Source organism: Engystomops pustulosus, chromosome 2 (genome assembly GCF_040894005.1).
Source record: "Engystomops pustulosus chromosome 2, aEngPut4.maternal, whole genome shotgun sequence".
NCBI classification, from domain to species: domain Eukaryota; kingdom Metazoa; phylum Chordata; class Amphibia; order Anura; family Leptodactylidae; genus Engystomops; species Engystomops pustulosus.
The window spans coordinates 82,115,203-82,137,225 of record NC_092412.1 but is presented as its reverse complement, the minus strand read 5'-3'; the positions used below and the strand labels follow the sequence as shown (position 1 = coordinate 82,137,225).

General features: G+C 39.6%; 1 protein-coding gene across 22 annotated transcripts in view; it reads left to right on the top strand.

Annotated features, from left to right (window-relative positions):
• Nucleotides 1-22,023, top strand: part of MYCBP2 (MYC binding protein 2) — a 119,635-nt gene that overhangs the window by 17,773 nt on the left and 79,839 nt on the right. For 14 of the 22 annotated variants that reach the window (XM_072135382.1, XM_072135383.1, XM_072135377.1 and 11 more), the window contains exons 3-18: nucleotides 632-847; nucleotides 7,694-7,847; nucleotides 8,047-8,243; nucleotides 9,025-9,267; nucleotides 9,632-9,703; nucleotides 10,022-10,118; nucleotides 11,226-11,299; nucleotides 13,908-14,046; nucleotides 14,421-14,497; nucleotides 16,132-16,336; nucleotides 16,498-16,662; nucleotides 17,755-17,913; nucleotides 18,172-18,379; nucleotides 19,278-19,429; nucleotides 20,124-20,225; nucleotides 20,405-20,431. In XM_072135382.1, coding sequence (XP_071991483.1) covers nucleotides 632-847; nucleotides 7,694-7,847; nucleotides 8,047-8,243; nucleotides 9,025-9,267; nucleotides 9,632-9,703; nucleotides 10,022-10,118; nucleotides 11,226-11,299; nucleotides 13,908-14,046; nucleotides 14,421-14,497; nucleotides 16,132-16,336; nucleotides 16,498-16,662; nucleotides 17,755-17,913; nucleotides 18,172-18,379; nucleotides 19,278-19,429; nucleotides 20,124-20,225; nucleotides 20,405-20,431 — 2,287 coding nt within the window. The remainder of the gene's footprint in view (nucleotides 1-631; nucleotides 848-7,693; nucleotides 7,848-8,046; nucleotides 8,244-9,024; nucleotides 9,268-9,631; nucleotides 9,704-10,021; nucleotides 10,119-11,225; nucleotides 11,300-13,907; nucleotides 14,047-14,420; nucleotides 14,498-16,131; nucleotides 16,337-16,497; nucleotides 16,663-17,754; nucleotides 17,914-18,171; nucleotides 18,380-19,277; nucleotides 19,430-20,123; nucleotides 20,226-20,404; nucleotides 20,432-22,023) is intronic. The other 8 variants (XM_072135393.1, XM_072135394.1, XM_072135376.1 and 5 more) reach the window with 5 other exon arrangements.

Here is a 22,023-nt window from a genome sequence, read left to right as displayed (position 1 = left end):
GCATACAAGGTTAATAAAAGTTACTAAAAAAAAAGAGCTATCCTCACGTCCCATTGATCCACCTACTACCCGATCTACCTTTTATAGGTAGATTTGTGGTGGTAGGTTCCCTTTAAATAGTGTTATTGTGGGTAATATTGTTCTAAGTTACCATGCTGGCACTTTGCGATAGATAAGTGGGTGTAGGCTTGCAGTTTGGGCACTCGATTTCTAAAAGGTTTGCCATCACTGCTCTATGAGCAGATCTCTATGCAGAGGATGGTGGTGGTCTGCAGATAGGAGGCAGCTTCCATTGAGTATGACAAAAAAAGTGAATAAAGTCTTGTTAGGGAATGGGTTCTCTCAGGTGGTCATTTGGAGAGGTGTGTGTGTGTATGTTCATCTAAGATGCAGGGCTCCAGTGCTCTGTGCTTTTGGCTCCATAGCGTTACACAAGTTTAATGCACTAGTACTGTATATAGAGATGGATCTTCTCAGAGATCTCATTATAGTTCTACATTACCCCTTTTTTAATTTGTGTGTGTGTGTGGGGGGGGGGGTCGTCCATTGTATATGCTGCCTAATTATTGCATTCATAATTGCATTATTGCAAGACTTAATAATGATACAATTCTGATGCTTTCCTTTACAGGCTGACAACCTGGAAAATGCTCTATTTATACCTGACCTCAAACTTCACAGCAACCCTTCAGCATTTAATGTATATTGCAATGTTCGGCACTGTGTCCTGGAATGGCAGAGAAAGGAAACTTCCCTTATGTTATCCTCTAAGAATTCAGTACAGAGCGGAGAGTCGGACAGTGATGAAGAGGAGGAATCCAAAGATCCACCAGTTAAGCTTCCAAAGGCAAGTGCTTCCTGATTTGTATCCTAACAGTTTTATGTTGGATTATGGGTTTAGGATTTATTGTTGGCTTTATGGCCAATACTGTTTGTAGGTGTGCAATATTTCCCATATCATTTGTGTGTAGCCCTATTAAATCTTGAGTTGCATGACCATCTTGAGTACAGCATAAGTCTATTGATTAAGTAGTGTACTTTTGTTATTTATGCTTTGGATGTTGCATACTGCAAGTAAATCCTGCAATGCTACACAAGCATGAAATACCTTGATCTATTGCATCAACAACAATTTTAAATCCTATATTACCTGGTTAGATGTTGGTGATATACTAGGACCATAGTCTATTGTAATAACAACTTTTTAGACCTGAAAACCAATAAGTCGCTAATAAAGGAAAAACGTGTGTATTACATTTGATTAAATATTTTTAATTCCAAATGTTTGTGTTTTGAAAGACATGCAATATTGTATGAATTCTTTCAAAAATGCACAGCCTGACTTCTGTGTAGTATCACCCTTATGACTGGGTGTTAATCCTTTGGTATTCTATTTCTCTTAGGCCCCATGCACACGTGTGCTTCACAGGGCTGTAACCCAACCAAAGCACATGTGCCGGGAGGAGATGGGAGGGTTCGGCACTCCTCCCATCTCCATAGAGAGTTGCTGCTCATTGTGGTGAATTACTGTGTACCCCTTGCACAGTGACCAGGTGTAATGGACCTCCGCAGTTTGTATGGCCAGATCTCATTTGTATGGCACTTACTCATTGATCCAGGCACCGTGACTGTGGTAATCATCTTATATTTGTTATCCATGGCCTCGTAAAATTAACTTGTAAATTATGCTAATGAGCGTAATGTGAATAATTGTTTCATGTGCGTAGTACTTGGCATTCACAGTCCAATGCTGCTTGTGGCTGGGGAGCTTCTACCTACCCCACCTTGCCCCTTGCAAAGAAGGGAAATTACACCAATGCTAGCATGTTAAAGGATTGGTTCACAGCTGAGTTGGGAGTAACCCTTGTCCTGAGTGATGCAGGAAATGCATATTTGAATGTAGTACACTGTTGGCTCTTATTTACATCTATCGGAGTTATGGAAACTGTAGAACAGCTGTGTGTGCCTGTTTTCCGTAGTTGGGAGAAGAATCAATGTATCTCTAATTTGGCCATGTTTTGGCTTTCATGGGAATACTCATTTAATCCTATATTTAGTGTGTGATTTAGAACAGCCTAAAGGGATTTTCCCATGAAAGAAAACTCTCAAATCTCAACCCCCTGGTGATGTTTACAAAGATAGATATAGATATAGATATAGATATATATATTTTTATCCCTTTACTTAAAATTTTACTCAGGACCTAAAACAGCAATAACACTATCACTCAGTAATGGTCAGTGTAATATTTCAAGGTGTTGATCGGGACTCTCTAAGCAGACACATTATGATCCCTGTAGTCCTGTGAGTAGACAGTGTGGTTAGATTATCAGGGTACAGGTTTATCTACACTTTGTGGGAGATACTAGTGAATGTTCAGAAGGTAAACATAAAGAGAGATGACAGATCAGAGATGAGATGCCTATTACACACAATGACGGTCAGCTCTCCTACATCATTGCTATTCCACAACACACTAGATCTGCTGTGCTTTCCTCCCCTGATAAATAACTTGTCTGTCTGTAGCTTGTAGTACTTCTCATGCTGCTGCCGGCGGGATGTCGGTGCCGGTCTGTGAGCTCTTTCCTGGACTGCGAGGGGGCGGGGCTAGAGTGCAGGGAGCAGAGTCGGAGAGACAAGCTCTGTGAAGCCTCAGGCAAGATGGCTGCCAACCCTAAAGTCAGAAGTTACAGGGTCGTGTCTAGGGGAAATTGTGAAATTGTGTACACCAGAACTGATACAGGTTGGAGTTATATCTGTGAAATGCTGCATTTTTTGTTAATAGTGAATTAGAGAATTTATTTTGTTTGGCTACATTCACACGAACCTATGGGGGAGGTATATATGGCGTATATACACTCACCAGCCACTTTATTAGGTACACCATGCTAGTAACGGGTTGGACCCCCTTTTGCCTTCAGAACTGCCTCAATACTTCGTGGCATAGATTCAACAAGGTGCTGGAAGCATTCCTCAGAGATTTTGGTCCATATTGACATGATGGCATCACACAGTTGCCGCAGATTTGTCGGCTGCACATCCATGATGCGAATCTCCCGTTCCACCACATCCCAAAGATGCTCTTTTGGATTGAGATCTGGTGACTGTGGAGGCCATTTGAGTACAGTGAACTCATTGTCATGTTCAAGAAACCAGTCTGAGATGATTCCAGCTTTATGACATGGCGCATTATCCTGCTGAAAGTAGCCATCAGATGTTGGGTACATTGTGGTCATAAAGGGATGGACTTGGTCAGCAACAATACTCAGGTAGGCTGTGGCGTTGCAACGATGCTCAAAATATTCCCCACACCATGACACCACCACCACCAGCCTGAACCATTGATACAAGGCAGGATGGATCCATGCTTTCATGTTGTTGACGCCAAATTCTGACCCTACCATCCGAATGTCGCAGCAGAAATCGAGACTCATCAGACCAGGCAACGTTTTTCCAATCTTCTACTGTCCAATTTCGATGAGCTTGTGCAAATTGTAGCCTCAGTTTCCTGTTCTTAGCTGAAAGGAGTGGCACCTGGTGTGGTCTTCTGCTGCTGTAGCCCATCTGCCTCAAAGTTCGACGTACTGTGCGTTCAGAGATGCTCTTCTGCCTACCTTGGTTGTAACGGGTGGCGATTTGAGTCACTGTTGCCTTTCTATCAGCTCGAACCAGTCTGCCCATTCTCCTCTGGCATCAACAAGGCATTTCCGCCCACAGAACTGCCGCTCACTGGATGTTTTTTCTTTTTCGGACCATTCTCTGTAAACCCTAGAGATGGTTGTGCATGAAAATCCCAGTAGATCAGCAGTTTCTGAAATACTCAGACCAGCCCTTCTGGCACCAACAACCATGCCACGTTCAAAGGCGCTCAAATCTCCTTTCTTCCCCATACTGATGCTCGGTTTGAACTGCAGGAGATTGTCTTGACCATGTCTACATGCCTAAATGCACTGAGTTGCCGCCATGTGATTGGCTGATTAGAAATTAAGTGTTAACGAGCAGTTGGACAGGTGTACCTAATAAAGTGGCCGTTGAGTGTATGTCCCCCATACACTTCTATGGCTCCATGGCACCGTACAGGAGCGGTATGGTGCAGCACACTTGCGGCACCTTACCATTCCGTAGCCCGTAGGACAGGTCCCATTTTTCTATCCATCTACGGAATACGGCGCCGTGCGCTGTATATTTTTATGGAGAGGGGCGGTGGTGAGCAGCACTCATCCCCTGCTCCTCTCCCCCGAGCCGATGTATGCCTGCCGTACTACGGTACGGCGGGCATACTTCGTGTGAATGTAGCCTTATCCTGCGTACATATAAGAAACTTGTCTTCGTGGGAATACCCCTTTTAACCCCTTAACGCTCTGCGCCGTAGCTCTACGGCGCAGAGGTATAAGGAGTGTATGAAGAGGGCTCACGGGCTGAGTCCTCTTCATACGAAGGTGGGGGTTTTTGCATTTTGCACCGATCGCGGCTATTAACCCTCTTAAAAGACGGCGATCGGTTGCCATGGTAGCCTCGGGTCTTCTTTTGACACGAGGCTACATGGCTTCTGCAGACTCGTTACAGTGGCTCATTGGGAAATGGCGCCCAAATGTCCGAAACGACTCTTACACCTTTTTACATCAAATAAAAAATGATCAAAATGTCGCACAGACCTCAAAATGGTAGCAATGAGACCGTCGGCTCATTTCGCAAAAAATGACACCTCAAACAGCTCCGTGCGCCAAAGTATGAAAAAGTTATTAGCGTCAGAAGATGGCAAAAAATTTTTTCTTTTTTTTTGTACACATTCGTTTAATTTTTAAAAATACAATAAAACCTATATAAATTTCGTATCTCCGCGATCGCACCGAACCAAAGAATAAAGTAGGCGTGTTATTTGGAGCGAAGAGTGAAAGTCGTAAAAACTGAGCCCACAAGAACGTGACGCATGTGCGGTTTTTTTTTTTTTCAATTTTTCCACATTTGGAATTTTTTTTTTTTCAGCTTCGCAGTACACGGCATGTTAAAATAAATAACATTACGGGAAAGTAAAATTTGTTATGCACAAAATAAGCCCTCACACAGGTCTGTACACGTAAAAATGAAAAAGTTATGGATTTTTGAAGTTGGAGAGCGAGAAATGAGCGGAAAAACCCTGCGTCCTTAAGGGGTTAAAGCTCATGTGAGCAGGGCCCTCCTTCCGATTGTTCCTGTTTGTTCTCTGTAATGTAACATATTTGTGTAGGTCCCCTATGATTTGTAAGTAAACAGAATTGGGATCTATACTAGGTAACACCCAATCGTGGGCTACACACATGCGGAAATTTACTATGCGAAATAAGAACTAGGAAACGTGTAAGGTAGCAAAACATCACAAAAATTTAAAAAGGAATGCAACCCAGTGCACCCATACATACAAAATCAACTGGAGCCCAACACCTGATCTGACCTGAGCCTCACAAAACCATCTCACAACATGAATAAATGTAAAAGCAGGGCATGTGTCTGTGAAAAAATGGTGAGATCACTATCAGCAAATCTTGCCTGAGAATATATGGAAATGAATGCACCAAAGTGCATAGTGATCCTCTAAGCCGTAATCGCTGTTGTACTATGACGGACCCACAAGACACTAATCCAAGCGTTCCGCCGCGTATCACAGCTTCCTCAGGGGTCTAGTGAGGTTTTGTGAGGCTCAGGTCTGGATAACCTGACATTATCAGGTGTCGGGCTCCAGTTGATTTTGTATGTATGGGTGCACTGGGTTGCATTCCTTTTTAAATGGTTTTATTCATTTCTCGTCTTGCTGATGTTTGTCTTATGTCCAATTCTATAATAAAGTCATTTTTGTGATGTTTTGCTACCTTACACATGTTTCCTAGTTCTTATTTCCCTATGATTTGTAAAGCGCCACGGAATATGTTAGCGCTATATAAATATTTATTATTAGTAGTAGCATTAATAATTGATTTTATATATGTTATTGATATTATGTTATCTCTTTTTGTTATCCATGGCTTCCTTCCTTCTGATATCAACTTTTTAAATTATTCCAATGGGCCTGAAGGGCTATGGACACGTAATTATAAGCCCTCTGTAGCTTCACAGGTTGTTACAAGGCAGGGAAAGCAGGGGGGAGGGCGGTGGTTTTTCTCAGCCTGTAAATCGGTAGCACTGATGGGCTCCACCGCCAGAGTTCTCACTCATTATGATTTTAGAAGGAAGGAGGCCATGGATAAGAAATATAAGATTACCACAGTCAGTGTCTGGATCTATGAGTAATTGTCCCTGGTTTATCACGATGGATTTTGATGGTAAATTTCCTTTCATTCTGTGCAGTGGTCAGCAAGTTGTTTGGATTATTAGGTCAAACAAATGTAACACTGTAATGGCTGCTACAATAGTATTAAGTCTAGATAATTTTGTCAGCTACAAATGCTGGACTAGAGGCTGGCACTTGTTAATCCTGGTTCTTATGACTATCCAACATTTTTTAAAATTTAATTTTCACTGAGACCAAAAAAATTTTGTCTGGGGTAACAATTCTAAAATATACAGTTACAACTTGCATATAGATTCAACTTAAGAACAAATCTACAGAACCTATTTTGTACGTAACTGCCTGTATAGGAATAGATTGGTGGAGAACTGATGGAGGCTTGTCTAGATTGGGCACCATTGAAGTAAATCTTTTTGGGTGATAAGGTAGGTTTAGGATTAGGTATTAGGCCTGTATAGGTCATTTCATCCTTTTGGTGTAAATGAGAATTTTAGGATCAATGAAGATTATAACCCTTTTAAATGGCTATAATTTCACTGCCAAACTGACAGGAAATCCATTTTAGCTTACATCTAGGTTAAATTTTAACATTTTTGTAAAATAGACACATTAGGCCGCAACCAACTTCACAATCAATTTTATTTTACATTTACCTTTTTATGTTAACAGACAATTAAAACTCTGTATGGTGTGATACTTGTCTGTTGTCTTCTTACTAACCCACTGTATGCAGTAAACAAGCAATGAAGTATTGTCGAAGCCTTATTGCGGCTTTATAGGGATGAATGGAAAGGCCATAGTACAAGTTCATTCATAAGCACAGTGGATCTGCAGGCTGGATGGAGATCGATCATGTATAATGCTGAGTCACATGTGAAGAAATGTTGGCTAGCTAGCGATACTTGCCACTTTAACCTAAAAATGTGCCATAAAGACATTGGCGGTGATGTGCGGTATTATTGGTTTTGTGGTGTTTTGCAACTTTACATTGTACTAAATATACATAGGACAATGCAAAGTCACTTCGACATAGAACCTGCTCGCACCAAATTCATTAAACTTGTATTGGCAAGTTTTAACAGCAGGACTTTTCAATTAGGAGCCAATTGACTACAGCCTTCCCTGGTCTATATGCTGCAACTTTTTTTGTGACTGTTGCAAAACAACCCTTATAGCATAAGGACACTGCCAGCAGATTAATCAAGGGACAGAAGCCACTTTAATGAATCTGAGGGCATCAAAGCTCCAAAGACTGACGTTAGATGTGTCCCAAGGAGCCGGTCTAATGAAGTCTTACCCCCATTATTTTCTGATGGAATGTGGTAATTAATAATATTTATCACATCTCTACATATTCTATATAATATTGGAAACTCTAATTGCCCATATTTTCTAGGCCTGTGTATTTATAGATTTTTGATCCTATTCCAGATTATTGAAATTGGTTTGTGCGAAGTTTTCGAGTTGATAAAAGAAACCCGGTTTTCTCACCCGTCACTGTGTTTAAGAAGCTTGCAGGCGCTCCTCAATATTCTACAGGGCCAGCAACCAGAGGGGCTTCAATCTGAGCCCCCGGAAGTCTTGGGTAAGACACACATCTGATGCCACATTTGTTATGTTACGCTATGCCAGCTCGTAAGCTGTTGAATGTTGCATTGGACTTTAGCTTTTTGTCAACATATTTTATTTTTTCTGCTTGTTTACATGGCTTATGTTTGCTTCTGTAAAAATATCTCTTGCATTACTTGAATGTCTCTTCACAATTTCATTTTCTTTTATTACAGAATCTCTCCTCCAACTTATTTTGGAGATTACAACTCGTAGTACCGGAGCCAATGATAGCACTGGACAGTCGCTGACTGCACTTTCATGTGCCTGCCTGTTCAGTCTGGTGGTTGCATGGGGAGAAACGGGAAGAACCTTACAAGCCATCTCTGCTATTCTCACCAACAATGGCAGCCATGCTTGCCAAACCATTCAGGTACATTTCTAGCTCTGTGTTTTCCAGGTTTTTGCTTAAAGGGGTGTTTCAGGAATAAGCATAATTCATATACAAATGGGTCCTTAAAATATAAGCTAATATATATAGAAGAATATATAATATATATAAGAATAATGCTGTGGACATACACTGTAATGGCTGATCACCTCTATGCCACTATGTTTGGCTTTAGTCGGCTGGTTGCAGCGCATCCAGCATGGCCAGTGTTGTGGTGAGAAATCATCTCAATGAGATTATGTGCAGTGATGGCAGGTACACATCATTATATGGTAACAGAGCAGGGCAGTTTGGTACATAATCACTGGTAGCAGATCCTAAGAGGGAGGAGGAGTTGCTGAGAACTAAAGGATCATGGGACCTATAGTTTCCAATGGCCGGCATCTTGGTAATAACTGCCCATATTAGAAATGCCATAACATTTTGTGAATCATAATATCAAATATTTGAATATCATGAATTTTCTTTCATTAGGAGAAGGGGTCTGAAAGATGTGTTAGTGGATGGTGTTCTTCTCCTTGCTATGAACTATCATGTGGAGTATAGGGGAGGGTTTTGTTATATTAAACCGTAGCCTAGCTTTGGATACGTACCAATTGGTGTAAAAGCTCCACCAGTTAGTGGGAAGAAGCAGATGCCCACGGTTAAAGTGTAACTATCTATTTATTGTTGTCGCAGCGTCCTGGTATAATGTGTGTAAACAGGGATGATGAGAGTATGTCTGACATTGTATCATTTTTTTATTTTATTTTTTTCATTCTAGGTGCCAATTATCTTAAACTCTCTACAGCGGAGTGTTCAAGCAGTACTAGTGGGTAAAATCCAGATACAGGACTGGTTTACCAATGGAATTAAAAAGGCTGCCTTGATGCAGAAATGGTCCTTGAAAGATGTCCCTGTGGATGAAGATGATCAGTGCCTCCTTCAAAGCGACGGCTTCTTCCTCTATCTTTTATGCAAAGATGGACTGTATAAAATTGGTTCAGGTTACAGTGGGACAGTGCGGGTAAATAGAAGATTTCTGAGCATATTTGTTGGTAACGTGCAATTATGCAATGCATGTTGTAAAGAATCTGCAATGAATTAGATTCAATAGATGGCATCCAGTCATACAGGATGCATTTCACCTATGTATCATTAAGACAGCAAAATCAATAAGACCTTGCTGCCAAACCATATCCTTATTTTTTTTTTCATGTGCTGTATGGATTTTCTTCCAGGCTAAATCTTTTTCTGACAATAATTATTTTTATTGAAGTCATTTTGAACCTGTGCTAAATGGAGAAAAACATAAGTTGCGGGTATATAAATAAATGTGTATGTATACATCTATATGTGTGTGTAATATTAAATGTGTTTCTTTTTCACAGGGCCACATTTACAATTCCACTTCCCGTATCAAAAGCAGAAGAGAGAAGAAGTCTTGGTTAGGTTACGCTCAGGTATAGTATATAGATCTGTTTATTCTCCTGCAATAAATGATGACAAGGAAAATGTGTTGTTGTTCTTATAAGGCTACATTCCCACTGCCGTGAGCCCGCTGCACCGTAGCACAGCGGGCACACGGCAGCGCGGGAGGAGGAGGTAAGCGCAGCTCAACCCCGCCCCTCTCCATAGCGATGTGTGGCCGCGGCGCCGTAATACGGGAAAAGATAGGACATGTCCTATCTTTTCCCGGCTACGGAGCGGTACATATTTGTGTGTATAAAATTTGTATATCTATATCAAAATATTTTACTGATGTCTTTTTTTTTTTCTAGGGTCACTTGCTTTACAGAGATGTAAGCAATCACAGTATGACAGCCATTAGGATTAACCCTGAAACATTGGAACAGGATGGAACCGTTACTGTGCCAGGTAGGCAAGAAGGCTTTTAAATTTGCTTTCTAAATAAAATTGCCATGGCAGTTATTACTTTTTAACCAACACAGTATTTGGTCATCAAGTCTTTTCTCTCGATAAAAATAAGGCATTTGTTAAAATTACACTTATAACCTCCTTCAACCTTAAGAGAACCTGCTATTTAAATGAACCCACCCAAAATAAATAAAAACTGATTAAATAGCATTGTCCTAATCCCTAAATTGTTCCTTTCCATGGCTGCAATGTTAAAAAGAATAAAACTGTTTGTAAACATAAATGCAACTCACCTGATGTGAGATCAATCACACAGTCCTGCATATTAAATTTTAATTTCAGTGCCCTGTCTTGTTGTTCATGATTGACAGGTCTCACTTCTAGGACATGCTTCTGTGTGGAATATTGAGTGCTCTTAATATTAAGTGCCCAATTATGTATGTGACCAGCGTGGTGTCTTAATGTCCTGTTACATTTGCAACGTCTACCCAATGTATGCATCTGATTACATGAAATCACAGCATGCCTTCATGGAGGATGGGGAGGAGTAGAAATACAGAGGGGCATGCTGTGATTTCATGTGATCAGATACATACATGGGGTAACTCAAATGTAACGGGTATGTAGATTACATCACCATGGTCACATGACATGTTGAGAAGAGGCATGGGACATGGTATGGAGTAGATGGGGGGGGGGGGGGTCTGGCTGAGCAGGACACACCCCTTCTGATGCCAGTAAATATACAAGATAAAGTTGATTTATGGGGATGTAAGGGAAACCATTTTTAGCTAATAGAAGGGTGCCAGTTAGTTAATAGGGCTCTATGGGAACCTGTTCCATTTTAACTTGCTGTTTATATTCTGAATTTAAGGGAGGTATGGACATCTGAGAAACGTCTTATTTTACCTGGATATTTGACCTCTTTATTACAGCTCAGTACATGGCCAAAGGCACCAGAAAGATCAATGGACAAGGCATTCAAGTTCAGGCCCTTAGCATTTATTTTTCTAGTCTCTGTTTAAAACAACAAGTATACTAAACTCTTATGACATCCGCTTCTAACCTGAATTGACCCTGATGATCACTGTTCCTTTCGTTCCTTAGATTGCAATGCCGATGGTCAGAACATCCTTTTTACTGATGGAGAATTTGTAAACCAGATTGCTGCTTCTAAAGATGTAAGAACTTTTATACATTTTATTTTGAAATTAATTTAAAAATTTTTAAGAACTTTAAAAAAACTTTAGCCTAACTCTGTTCCAAACTTTTGTAAGCATTTCCCTAATTTACACTCCTTACATATGTGCAGCCATTTGCCTGCTAGCACGGGTTTGTCATCCTGGCTCCTCCTCTCACTGTGTTTATATTGGTTGCCATGGGAATCCATATCTGTACTCTAGAGTACAGCGTGGGTGGTGGATCTTTGAGAGGGGCACTAGGAGACTATCTGTCCTGGCAGCATGTAAAAAAACTACACACACATTCTGTGATGTTACCATGTGTTCATCTTTTTATTCCCATGTAGTTATTTTATGGTGTATTTGGACATGTTTTATATCTTTCTTTACATTTGCGGTGTAGTAAATTACTGTATGATCACTTCTTTCTATGGATGTAGAGCTCCAGTGCTCTGTCGTTAGCTTTGTTTCTTCCCTACCTTGCTGTGCACTAGATCTCTGTACAAGCATCTTATTCTGTGTCCTGATTGGCTGCTGGTGGACGTTCACATGAATGCCCTCAGTGCTCTGACCTCCCTGCCCTTAGCTGCTGTCCTGCTTACTTCAGGAGAAGCTGAGAGGATCTTATAGATGAGGTTAATGGACATGAGGCTATATCTTGGGATAGGAAGAAGCCAGAAGAAAAGTGTGTGGTAAACTTGCATTCAAATTCTCTTGCAGTTGCTGATGTGCTACCAGACCCAAGCAGATCACCATCTCTGCAGTTGCTGCCTTCCTATCCAAAAGAGTGCTACTTATTTTTTTCTGTTTTTTTGGTGTCCCTTCTGGTGAATGGCTTAGCAGCCTCCCCTAGTGTTATGTGGCTATGAGATTCTTGTTGGGAGGATGCAAGTACAGATTTATTATGTTACTAGAAAAAACCCCTTTACTGAACTGGACACTTTTTAATGACCGTGTGGAAGAACTTTGTGTTCATTTAGAAGAAAATGACACCTTCTGTGCATCAACCTGACTTTGTTTTTAAATGCAGCTCAGCTTTCATTTTACAAGTTCTCATGAATATTTTAAAGGGGAGCTGTGATTGGTTGCCATGGGCAATTAGAAATATTCTGACTTTCAGTCACTTGATAAATCTGCCCCACTGTGCGCTCACTGCACCATGACCCGTTGCCATAGACCTCTAAAGGGGCCGGGATACAGCCGCAAGCTGTATGGCCTAATCACTTGCCCCCATAGAGTCGTATGTAACTGACCCTAAGTGAAGACCTAACAGATGGGAACAGGCCCTTAGACCCATCTGTTTTGGTGTGAGCACTGTACAGCTCATTTAGTTTTTTGGGGACTCCCACTTATGTTGATCTGTTATATGGATGGGTTACTAAAATCGACAATCCACAAAACCACCTTTTAAGTTTAAATACTAACTTTAAATACCAACATTTTATCCAATATGCGGATGCTTAGGCTATATTTATAACACTTTCCTTACTTTTCCTCTTTGTCCTGATTAATGTTGGCACTGTTGAGAACTCTTCCCAGATAGAGGTTGTAGAGTACTGCACATGCAGGCTCAGGTGGAGTATTTGTGAGATTTCAATCCAGGGACAGTGATGGAGACATCCATGTATGTAATTTAAAGGAAACCCATCAGGGCTATATGGGACATTAAAGGGAACCTACCACCACGAATCTACCTATAAAGGTAGATCGGGTGGTAGGTGGATGTAAGGAACGTGAGGATAGCTTTTTAGAGCTAATCCTCACGTCCCCGCTAACTTTTGGTACACTTTATTGACCTAATATGTAAATTTCGTTATGTGGCTACGAGGAGCTGCGTGCCGCACGCAACAGGGTAGGAGGAGTAATGTGGCTACTGGGGCGTGGAATAGCCGCGCTGTGTAGCCTCATGCCGGCTACTCCACGCCCCAGTAGCCGCATAACGAAATTTACATATTAGGTCAATAAAGTGTACCAAAAGTTAGCGGGTGCGTGAGGATTAGCTCTAAAAAGAGCTACCCTCACGTCACTTACATCTACCTACCACCCGATCTACCTTTTATAGGTAGTTCCGTGGTGGTAGGTTCTCTTTAAACAAACTTCTGATCCTTATGGACCTTTGGTTTAGTGTACCAGAATGCATTGTAATATATTGGTCTGTGGTCTCTAGTGCTGAGTCCGACTCCCGTGACATAGGACTCCTATTTGTCACTACAGGTACCTGTGCATTGCTTCAATGAAGCCTCCATGGTACAATCAAACTTCCAGACCTATGGTACGTGTTCAGTGAAGTTGAACGACTATGCCAGCTTCACTGAACGACTGATCAGACACTGAGGGTTGCAGGCCAAGGCAAGTATAAGCCTTGAACTTGATTTCTGTCCTGGCCCTCAGTGAAAAATGTACAAACCTGGGTTTGAATTGTTGTCCTAAATCGCCCTTAAAAAAAAAAAAAATGGCAGTCCTTTTCTCACCATTAAATGACATGACTACATTAAGTTTCCTGTTTCTATAGTTATTCAAGAAGACAATACACTTGTCTATTGTTGTGTTTACACTTGAGGTTGTCTTTAACATCTTCTTCCTTTTTTCCATTCAATTTTTTTTTTAGGATGGGTTTGTAGTTAGAATATTTGCAACCAGCACAGAGCCTGTGTTACAGCAAGAATTACAGCTGAAACTGGCACGAAAGTGTTTGCACGCTTGTGGCATTTCATTGTTCGATTTGGAGAAAGATTTGCACATTATAAGTAAGGCTCCTCTGAAGTTTTCCTTTTTTCTGGTGTTGGGTTTATAACCATTTTTAATGCTTCATAGTTACCTATTATGTAGATTGAAATTTAAAGTGATTTTATAATGTAGTGTCCCCACATGACCAGCAGCTCAGAGGGCTCTGTTACTAGAACACCCTCAAACTGCTTATAACATGATCACTCTATGGACCGTACATTTTTAGGCAAGAGAAACGTAGCAATATTCTTATTGAGCAGTTTACAATATGAAAATTATTCTTTCATAGGGTACTTGGAACGGACTGGAATGGAAATGAGTGCCATAAAGGGACTAGATTCTAGATTATTACATATTTTCTTTAATACTAATGATGGTATATGTGTATTATTAGGTACCGGCTTTGATGAAGAGTTGGCTGTTCTCGGAGCAGGAAGAGAGTTTGCACTAATGAGAACTTCTAGTGGAAAGGTAGAAGTTTACTGTAATTTTTTTTTTTTCTTTTTTTTTAAGTGTGTAAAGGAGTAGTACAGGCGGTCCCCTACTTAAGAACACCCAACTTACAGACAACCCCTAGTTACAAACGGACCTCTGGTAATTGGTAATTTACTGTACTTTGGCCTTGGGCTACTATAAACAGCTGTAACAGTTACCAGAGGTAACTGTTAAGCTTTATTGTTAATCCTAGTTCTTATTACATGCCCAACATTTTTAAAATCCAATTGTCACAGAGACCCAAAAAACTTTTGCCTGAGGTTACAATTTGTCATATAGCATAGCCCCAAGTAAACATGCATAAGACAATGGGGTTAAAATAGATGCACAGATAATCCTGCAGAAAAGAATGACAAAAGGAAAGTGAAAAACAAATACCATACCAAATCAAATCACACATGGGAAGTTGCCCCGACACGTGTTTCGCTATGAGCGCTTTATCAAGGGGAGTGTTAAAGCGCTCATAGCGAAACACGTGTCGGGGCAACTTCCCATGTGTGATTTGATTTGGTATGGTATTTGTTTTTCACTTTCCTTTTGTCATTCTTTTCTGCAGGATTATCTGTGCATCTATTTTAACCCCATTGTCTTATGCATGTTTACTTGGGGCTATGCTATATGACAAATTTATTACCTACCCATATACATGGATATAATTATTTATCGTACCACACATGGCTTTTAACCCATTGTAGTTCACCCATTGTGTGTCTTGATTATTTGTATGCTACTAATAAAGATGGTAATTTTTTACATTTATTCTTTGTAAGTGTTACATCACTTTTTGGTCAAATTATTAGTGTTTTGTATTGGGACCCGAGTGTGGCCGACAGTATTGTCCACATATATCAGGTCTATCAAATTCTGTTGGTGTTCTGAGGTTACAATTATAAAATATACAGTTCTGACTTGCATACAAATTCAACTTAAGAACAAACCTACAGAACTTATCTTGTACGTAACCTGGGGACTGCCTGTATTCATCAACTTGGCTTTTCATCAAAGGGATATTTGGTTAACAGTAGTGCATTATGGAGGTGACTTGCTCGACCACTGCTCCGTTCAAATTTAAGTGTTCCCTGCCCCATTCTTGTTATTGGTAGCCTGGGACCTACACCAATCTGCTAGTTTATATCAGTCTATTTACCAGGATACTCCTTTAATTACAGGATTAAGATTTGTTTTCCCTTTAGAGGAATAAATTATCTTTTCCAACCATTGCAGTGTAATAAGATGGCGAGCAACGCTAAAGGTCGCCTAAACTATATTGCTTAGAAGACAAAGTGATGTATTATAAGGCAGATCATCTTTCTGAAAATGGAGCGGCATATATTTAAAGTGCATCTACCACTAGAATAAAGGACTATGCAAATGAGCTCTGGGGGCTTTGGGCTTCAATAACACCTATAGAGCCACTCGGGCTCACTTGCACACAGTCTTTTATCCAGGTGGTAGATGTCTTTTAATAGGAGCTAAGAGGTGGTTCCTATTAAAGGGAGTCTTGACACAGTTCCGATGTTCTGCATCAACAAGGTTGCTATTTATGATTTTCAGCTATGTTGTAGTGCAGAATTGCCTTGATTTAATTTTCTCATTGAATGCAATTTTAGGTTTATTACACCGGCAAATATCAGAGCCTTGGAATCAAGCAAGGTGGCCCCTCTTCTGGCAAATGGGTGGAGCTACCAATAACCAAATCTCCAAAGATTGTCCAGTTCTCTGTTGGTCATGATGGATCCCATTCACTACTCTCTGCTGAAGATGGGAGTGTTTTTTTCACAGGAACAGCTAGTAAAGGAGAAGATGGAGAATCAAGTCAGTATTTTCTTACTTTCAATGTAAATTCCCTGTTACTTGCATGTACTAAAAGATGAAAAGATCTGCTTTTGATTCTGTATTTTGAAGCTAATAGCACAGCTAATACTTTGAGGAATTGTATTTTACTGTCCTTAAATGAAAATCTTTAAATTTTACAGCAAAGAGCAGAAGACAGTCAAAACCATACAAACCAAAAAAAATGATCAAAATGGAAGGGAAGTTTGTTGTCGGCACAGCGTGCAATAACGGGAGCAGTTCTGTCATTACAAAGGATGGTGAACTGTACATGTTTGGAAAAGATGCTATCTATTCTGACAACTCAAGTAAGTGGTAAAAATGCAATGTGACGGCCTAGCCTACCCACACGTTGTTTACTTAGAATGAGTACCTCTTGTAGATGGATATTTACAGGTGAATTGTAATGGTTTTTCTTATTTACCTCTAGGGTTTATGCAATTAGAAATATGTCTGTTCTGTAATCCCCATCTCCTAAGAGGCTGCATTGTGAAGCTTTATTTATAATACTTGTTTCCATGACGCCATAAAATTTTGAAAATCCAATTGTCACAGGGACAATTGTAATCATATTTATGGATTTGTAACGTTTTCTTTCTACGGTGTTCATCAAGCAGGTCTAAGAATGATCTTTCTTAAATCTACGGGTCATTACAGATGTGGTTATGCTGTAGGTGTAGGATTTGTGATGTGATTTAAACTTTTTTTTTTTGCGTTATGTCTCTTTATATGTTTATGAAGCTTATGGGCAGTCACAGAAGGGATCTTACAGGCACTGCCTAAAGATAGCCTTTGAGTCCTGATTGAACCTCAGGGCTGCCATGACAGCGATTTGGCACCGTCTGAAGACTACTTGGGGGAGAGACCCCTGTCAGCCAAGTTAAACACCGGCGTCTGAGCCCACTCCGACAAGGAGTGTTACACTGGGGAGTCAGCTATTAGTTATACCAGACACCCAGTGTATTCAGTGATCGGAACTGGGCCAGCATGAAGGTTGTGAATTTTAGCAGGACTAAGAAGAACCCAAAGCCAATATTTATGGATGGTATTTGTGTGGAGAGGGTTGATAAATATAAATATTTGGGGGTTGTTGTACGAGGAGTTAAACTGGAAAGTAAATTCTAATAGGTTATTTATAAAGGGTATGTCTAAATAGTTTTCCTTATGGAAATGGAGGTCATTTGAGATCTGCAATAGAATACTCTATCTTTTATGAAACGTTGATAGCGGGATCGATAAGACGTAATTTTGAGTTCATTAAAGTGTTGCTGCCTGTGCTGCACCTATGCAAGCAGATTTGAGCTCTTGAAGCTCTAAATATGAGAGATATTTGCTTATTAGAACATGCACCGTTGGCAAAGGCAAAATGTATTATTGCATTTTTTTTCTTTTTGTTACAGATTTGGTCACTGATCTTAAAGGCCACTTTGTTACTCAAGTGGCTATGGGAAAAGCTCATACATGTGTTTTGACCAAGAAGGGTGAAGTATGGTCCTTTGGAGTAAATAATAAAGGACAATGTGGAAGAGACACTGGAGCTTTAAGCCAAGGTGGAAAAGGTAACCTGTTGCAATTTCTATTTTTTTTGTAAATTTTGCCATTTTGATTAGGATTGTGATGGATTGCTCATAATGTTTGTTCCTATCAGATATCTGTATAATCTGTATTTAATCCTGAGTGGAGCTTTAGGTTAATACCAAGTATAAATGGGAAATATGACAAAGTGAACATCGGATATTTAGCCGTATAAGTTTTCTAAACCTGTGTTTTCAAATCTATCTGGGACCTTTCGCCACTGAATTGTTATATTCCCCTAGTAGGCTTTGGCGTTGAAAATATGGCAACCGCAATGGATGAAGATCTTGAGGAAGAGCTGGATGAGAAAGATGAGAAATCTGTTATGTGTCCACCTCGAATGCACAAGTGGAAGTTGGAGCATTGTATGGTTTGCACCGTGTGTGGAGACTGTACGGGATATGGGGCCAGCTGTGTTAGCAGTGGACGGCCAGACCGTGTTCCAGGCGGGTATGTCATCACAATGCCTGTCTTAAAAGGGGGGAAAAAGATGTCCTTTCAGGACCTATGGTCATTGGTGCCAGAATGTCCAGGTCAATTTTTGACATTCTGCTATACTCTTCCTTAAATGACGATATCTCTGAAAAAGCATTACATATCCTAACAAATTTAATTTGGTTTTTCTCAAAACATGTGAGACTTTATCTTGATACGATAGTTTTAATAATTACATATTTACAATTTGCTAATAATTGACAACAAATTTGATATAAGCTTCTCTTTTTTTTTTGTACTTTTTGCAAAGTTTTTTCTTTTTTTTTTTCCCTTCAATCACCCTTTCCAAGGTTTGGATACAGATGCAGAGGGTGCATGTACTTCAGCAGTAATGAAACGTGAAAGACTTTCCAGCAGCTCCTTCTATATTCTTCCTTCAGCTGACCGGCTGAAGGAGGGCATGTTTCAAACGCCTATATTTCCTGAACCCTTGCACCTAAAAACAAAATTCTGCTGTTATATTAAACATTAGTTCCCCCTTTTAGTATGAAATATGGATTGTGTATGAATGCTCAACAGAACCGGATATATATCCATTCATATATTTACAATCGGCAATAGAAAGTTGTACGTGAAAATCTACTTTTTAGTACAAATTTAATGGTTGATATGTGTTCTGAGAAGCATCCATGTGTAATCCATATATCATATTAAAGGGGAGATTCTCCTGTTTAATTTGACAGCAGGCTTGAGACTCTTCTAGATTCTAGGGTTCTGGAGAAATAGCCGTTTGCAGAAAAGACGTTATTCATGTTTATTTAGTTTAATCCGTCACAGTAAAAGCTTACATATATTTACATTGAGCTGTCGTGAAGATGTTAACTCCAATCCTTGGATTATTTTTCTTCTTTAGAGTTTGTGGCTGCGGTTCTGGAGAATCTGGCTGTGCAGTGTGTGGATGCTGCAAGGCTTGTGCTAGAGAATTGGATGGCCATGATGCACGACAAAGAGGAATCCTAGACGCAGTGAAGGAGATGATTCCTTTGGATCTACTGCTAGGTAAAGGTGTGAATATTTTTTTTTTTACTTTCTACACGTAACAGCACATGCTTTCTTGTTTGTGTTATATGCATATTAGCTAACATAGGTAATAGCCAAAGTTGGGACTCTCCAGCCACACCGTAAATGTTTAGTTTGCTCCATGTGTCCTGGTTGTTTCTTTTCCTTGCTGTTTTTTTATTTCCTTTGCATTTGACATTGGGAATATTGCTTAGCAGCAGTGTGAATCTGTCATAGGTAACCAAACAAGCTTTCCACAAGACTATATACACATTCACCCAATATATAATTCAACAGAATTGCCTAATTCCTTGGGTATTTCTCATTCAATAACCTGTTGACCCCCACTGCGAATTGCTAGCCTTTGGGTTACCATCTTGGACCCCAAACCCTTTGTGTCCTCCCTAGCTCTCCATCGGGTAAAGAGTCTCTGAAATGTAACCATCTGGTTGATGTGTGATCAGAGAAGACATGAGGCTGCTCTGCTTAGAAATGCACTGTTATGTATATTGCATATTTGGTGAGGGGTCAGAGGGAAGGAAAATGCTATGGTGGATAAATTGTGCATTATTTTACTTGAAAGCATAATATCATCTTGCACAAAGTTATGGGAGAGATGGGTTGCTTGACTTGAGAATTTAGGAAAGCCACTTTTCAAAGCTGAATTCATATGTGACTTTTGCATCTTGAATTCTTTTAGCTGTGCCGGTGCCAGGTGTCAACATCGATGAGCACCTCCAATTACGACAAGAAGATAAAAGGCAAAGGATTAACCGGCGGCACAGAATAGATGAAGGGAGAGGTAAACGTTCTTGTAAATTTGATGAATAAAACCCCTGCAGAGCAAACCAAAGTCTCTAAGAAAGCAATTGAATCTGAGTTATCATTTTTACCTTTTCATTTACTCAACCATTGTATTCAGCCATTTTGCCCAGAATTATAATTTTGTGTTACATTTTATTTTATTTTATTTTTTTTTAGGAAATAATAAACCAAATGGAAATTTAGGTATGGCGAATTTCCTGAAAACTGGTAATATTTGTGAAGTATTTGCCCTGAGCTTTGTAGTGAACTGTATTTAATACTACTAACAATGAACTGATATACAATATTGTTATAGTTTCCTCACAAGATAACGCATAGTAATATTTGGCGAATACAAAATTAAGAAAATCTTCGTTATAAAGACAAGACATTCTGGTATAAGGATGCTTTGTTTTTTTGCTTTAATCCCAATTTAGAAAGTTTAATTTGTATCATATTCAGCTGTTATGATATGCCTTGTTGTAATATGTAGTATAATCTGCAGACACTATGTAATGTGTAAGTGGAGGAAGATTAATACGTTTTGTCGGAATTTTGCATTTAAACCACTGCTTTTTGGTCCTTGGTCCTCTTAGGTACAATCCCTAAGCAGTTTACATCAACCTATTTTTCAGGGCTGCTCTTATTAATAAATAATTCAGTGGTAGTATATATTTGATATAGAGTAGAGCAGAATTACCACTCAACCTGTTTAATGTATCAGCACATGTCCCATTCCAGTAAACATCTAACAGATTTAACACTTTGTGACTTATGAAGTAAAATTATTACAATAAATAGGTGGTCTATTTTTATTTAAAATGTTTTTTTTCCGGGATCTGGTTTCATTGGTACTGGAGCTTTCAGACCGATATCGAAATGTTATTCCTGGATCTAATTTCACCTCTATGATTTATGTTGGGTGTTCCACACACAGATGTTCATTGACACCTCTTATAAGCATGGCCAGGAGCTCTTCCTAATGTACTATTCAGACTAGCATAATATGGATCCATACTGAACAATAAGAATATCCTATTTGCTTGTTTTTGCCATTTCTAGTTTGGCCACAACCTATTTCGCACAGGTTAGGTCTGCCATTTGTATCCAATTTTATCCTTTTATGTGCTCCTTGTTTGTGGCTTTGAAATGTTGCAGTGGATGGTGCAGATCAGCGCTATGTGAAATAGGCTTTACTCAAAGCCAAAATGAAAGACCTTGGTACTGATTGGGTGAAGTAGTTTTTGATCAACTATGTGACGCGTGTTACAAGCATTGGCACAGGTTCTGCTGGAGGGATCTTGTTTATGTCTCTTATAGCATATTGTTGGCAATAACCATAGTGGGACCTTTATTTATGTGCTGAAATACTCCCAAGACTGGGAAAATAGCTCATTTCTTTGTTGCTTCATCACTCATTGTGGTGGATTATTTTATAATGCTGCAGATTGTCCTTTGACAGTGGGTACAGTACCCTACACTGTATAGCTATTCTCTTATTTTATATGGAGTCATTTTGTTGGCTTTTATTTATTATTTGAATTTTATGCCATTTTGTATTTGTAGAAATATTTTCACATTCAGATTTTTTTATTTTACTTTGTAAGTGTATCATTTCATTTAGAAGGTTCATCCTTTTGAGTTGTTTATATTTTCATGTGTTTTTGATATCATTTGAATGCACACATTATTTGTCTGTTAATCACCTGGATGGGATATTCAAAATTTTACTATCCAGGTACTAAGCTTATAAAGTCACAATAGTTTATGTAGGGCCATTAGTACATATAATTTTA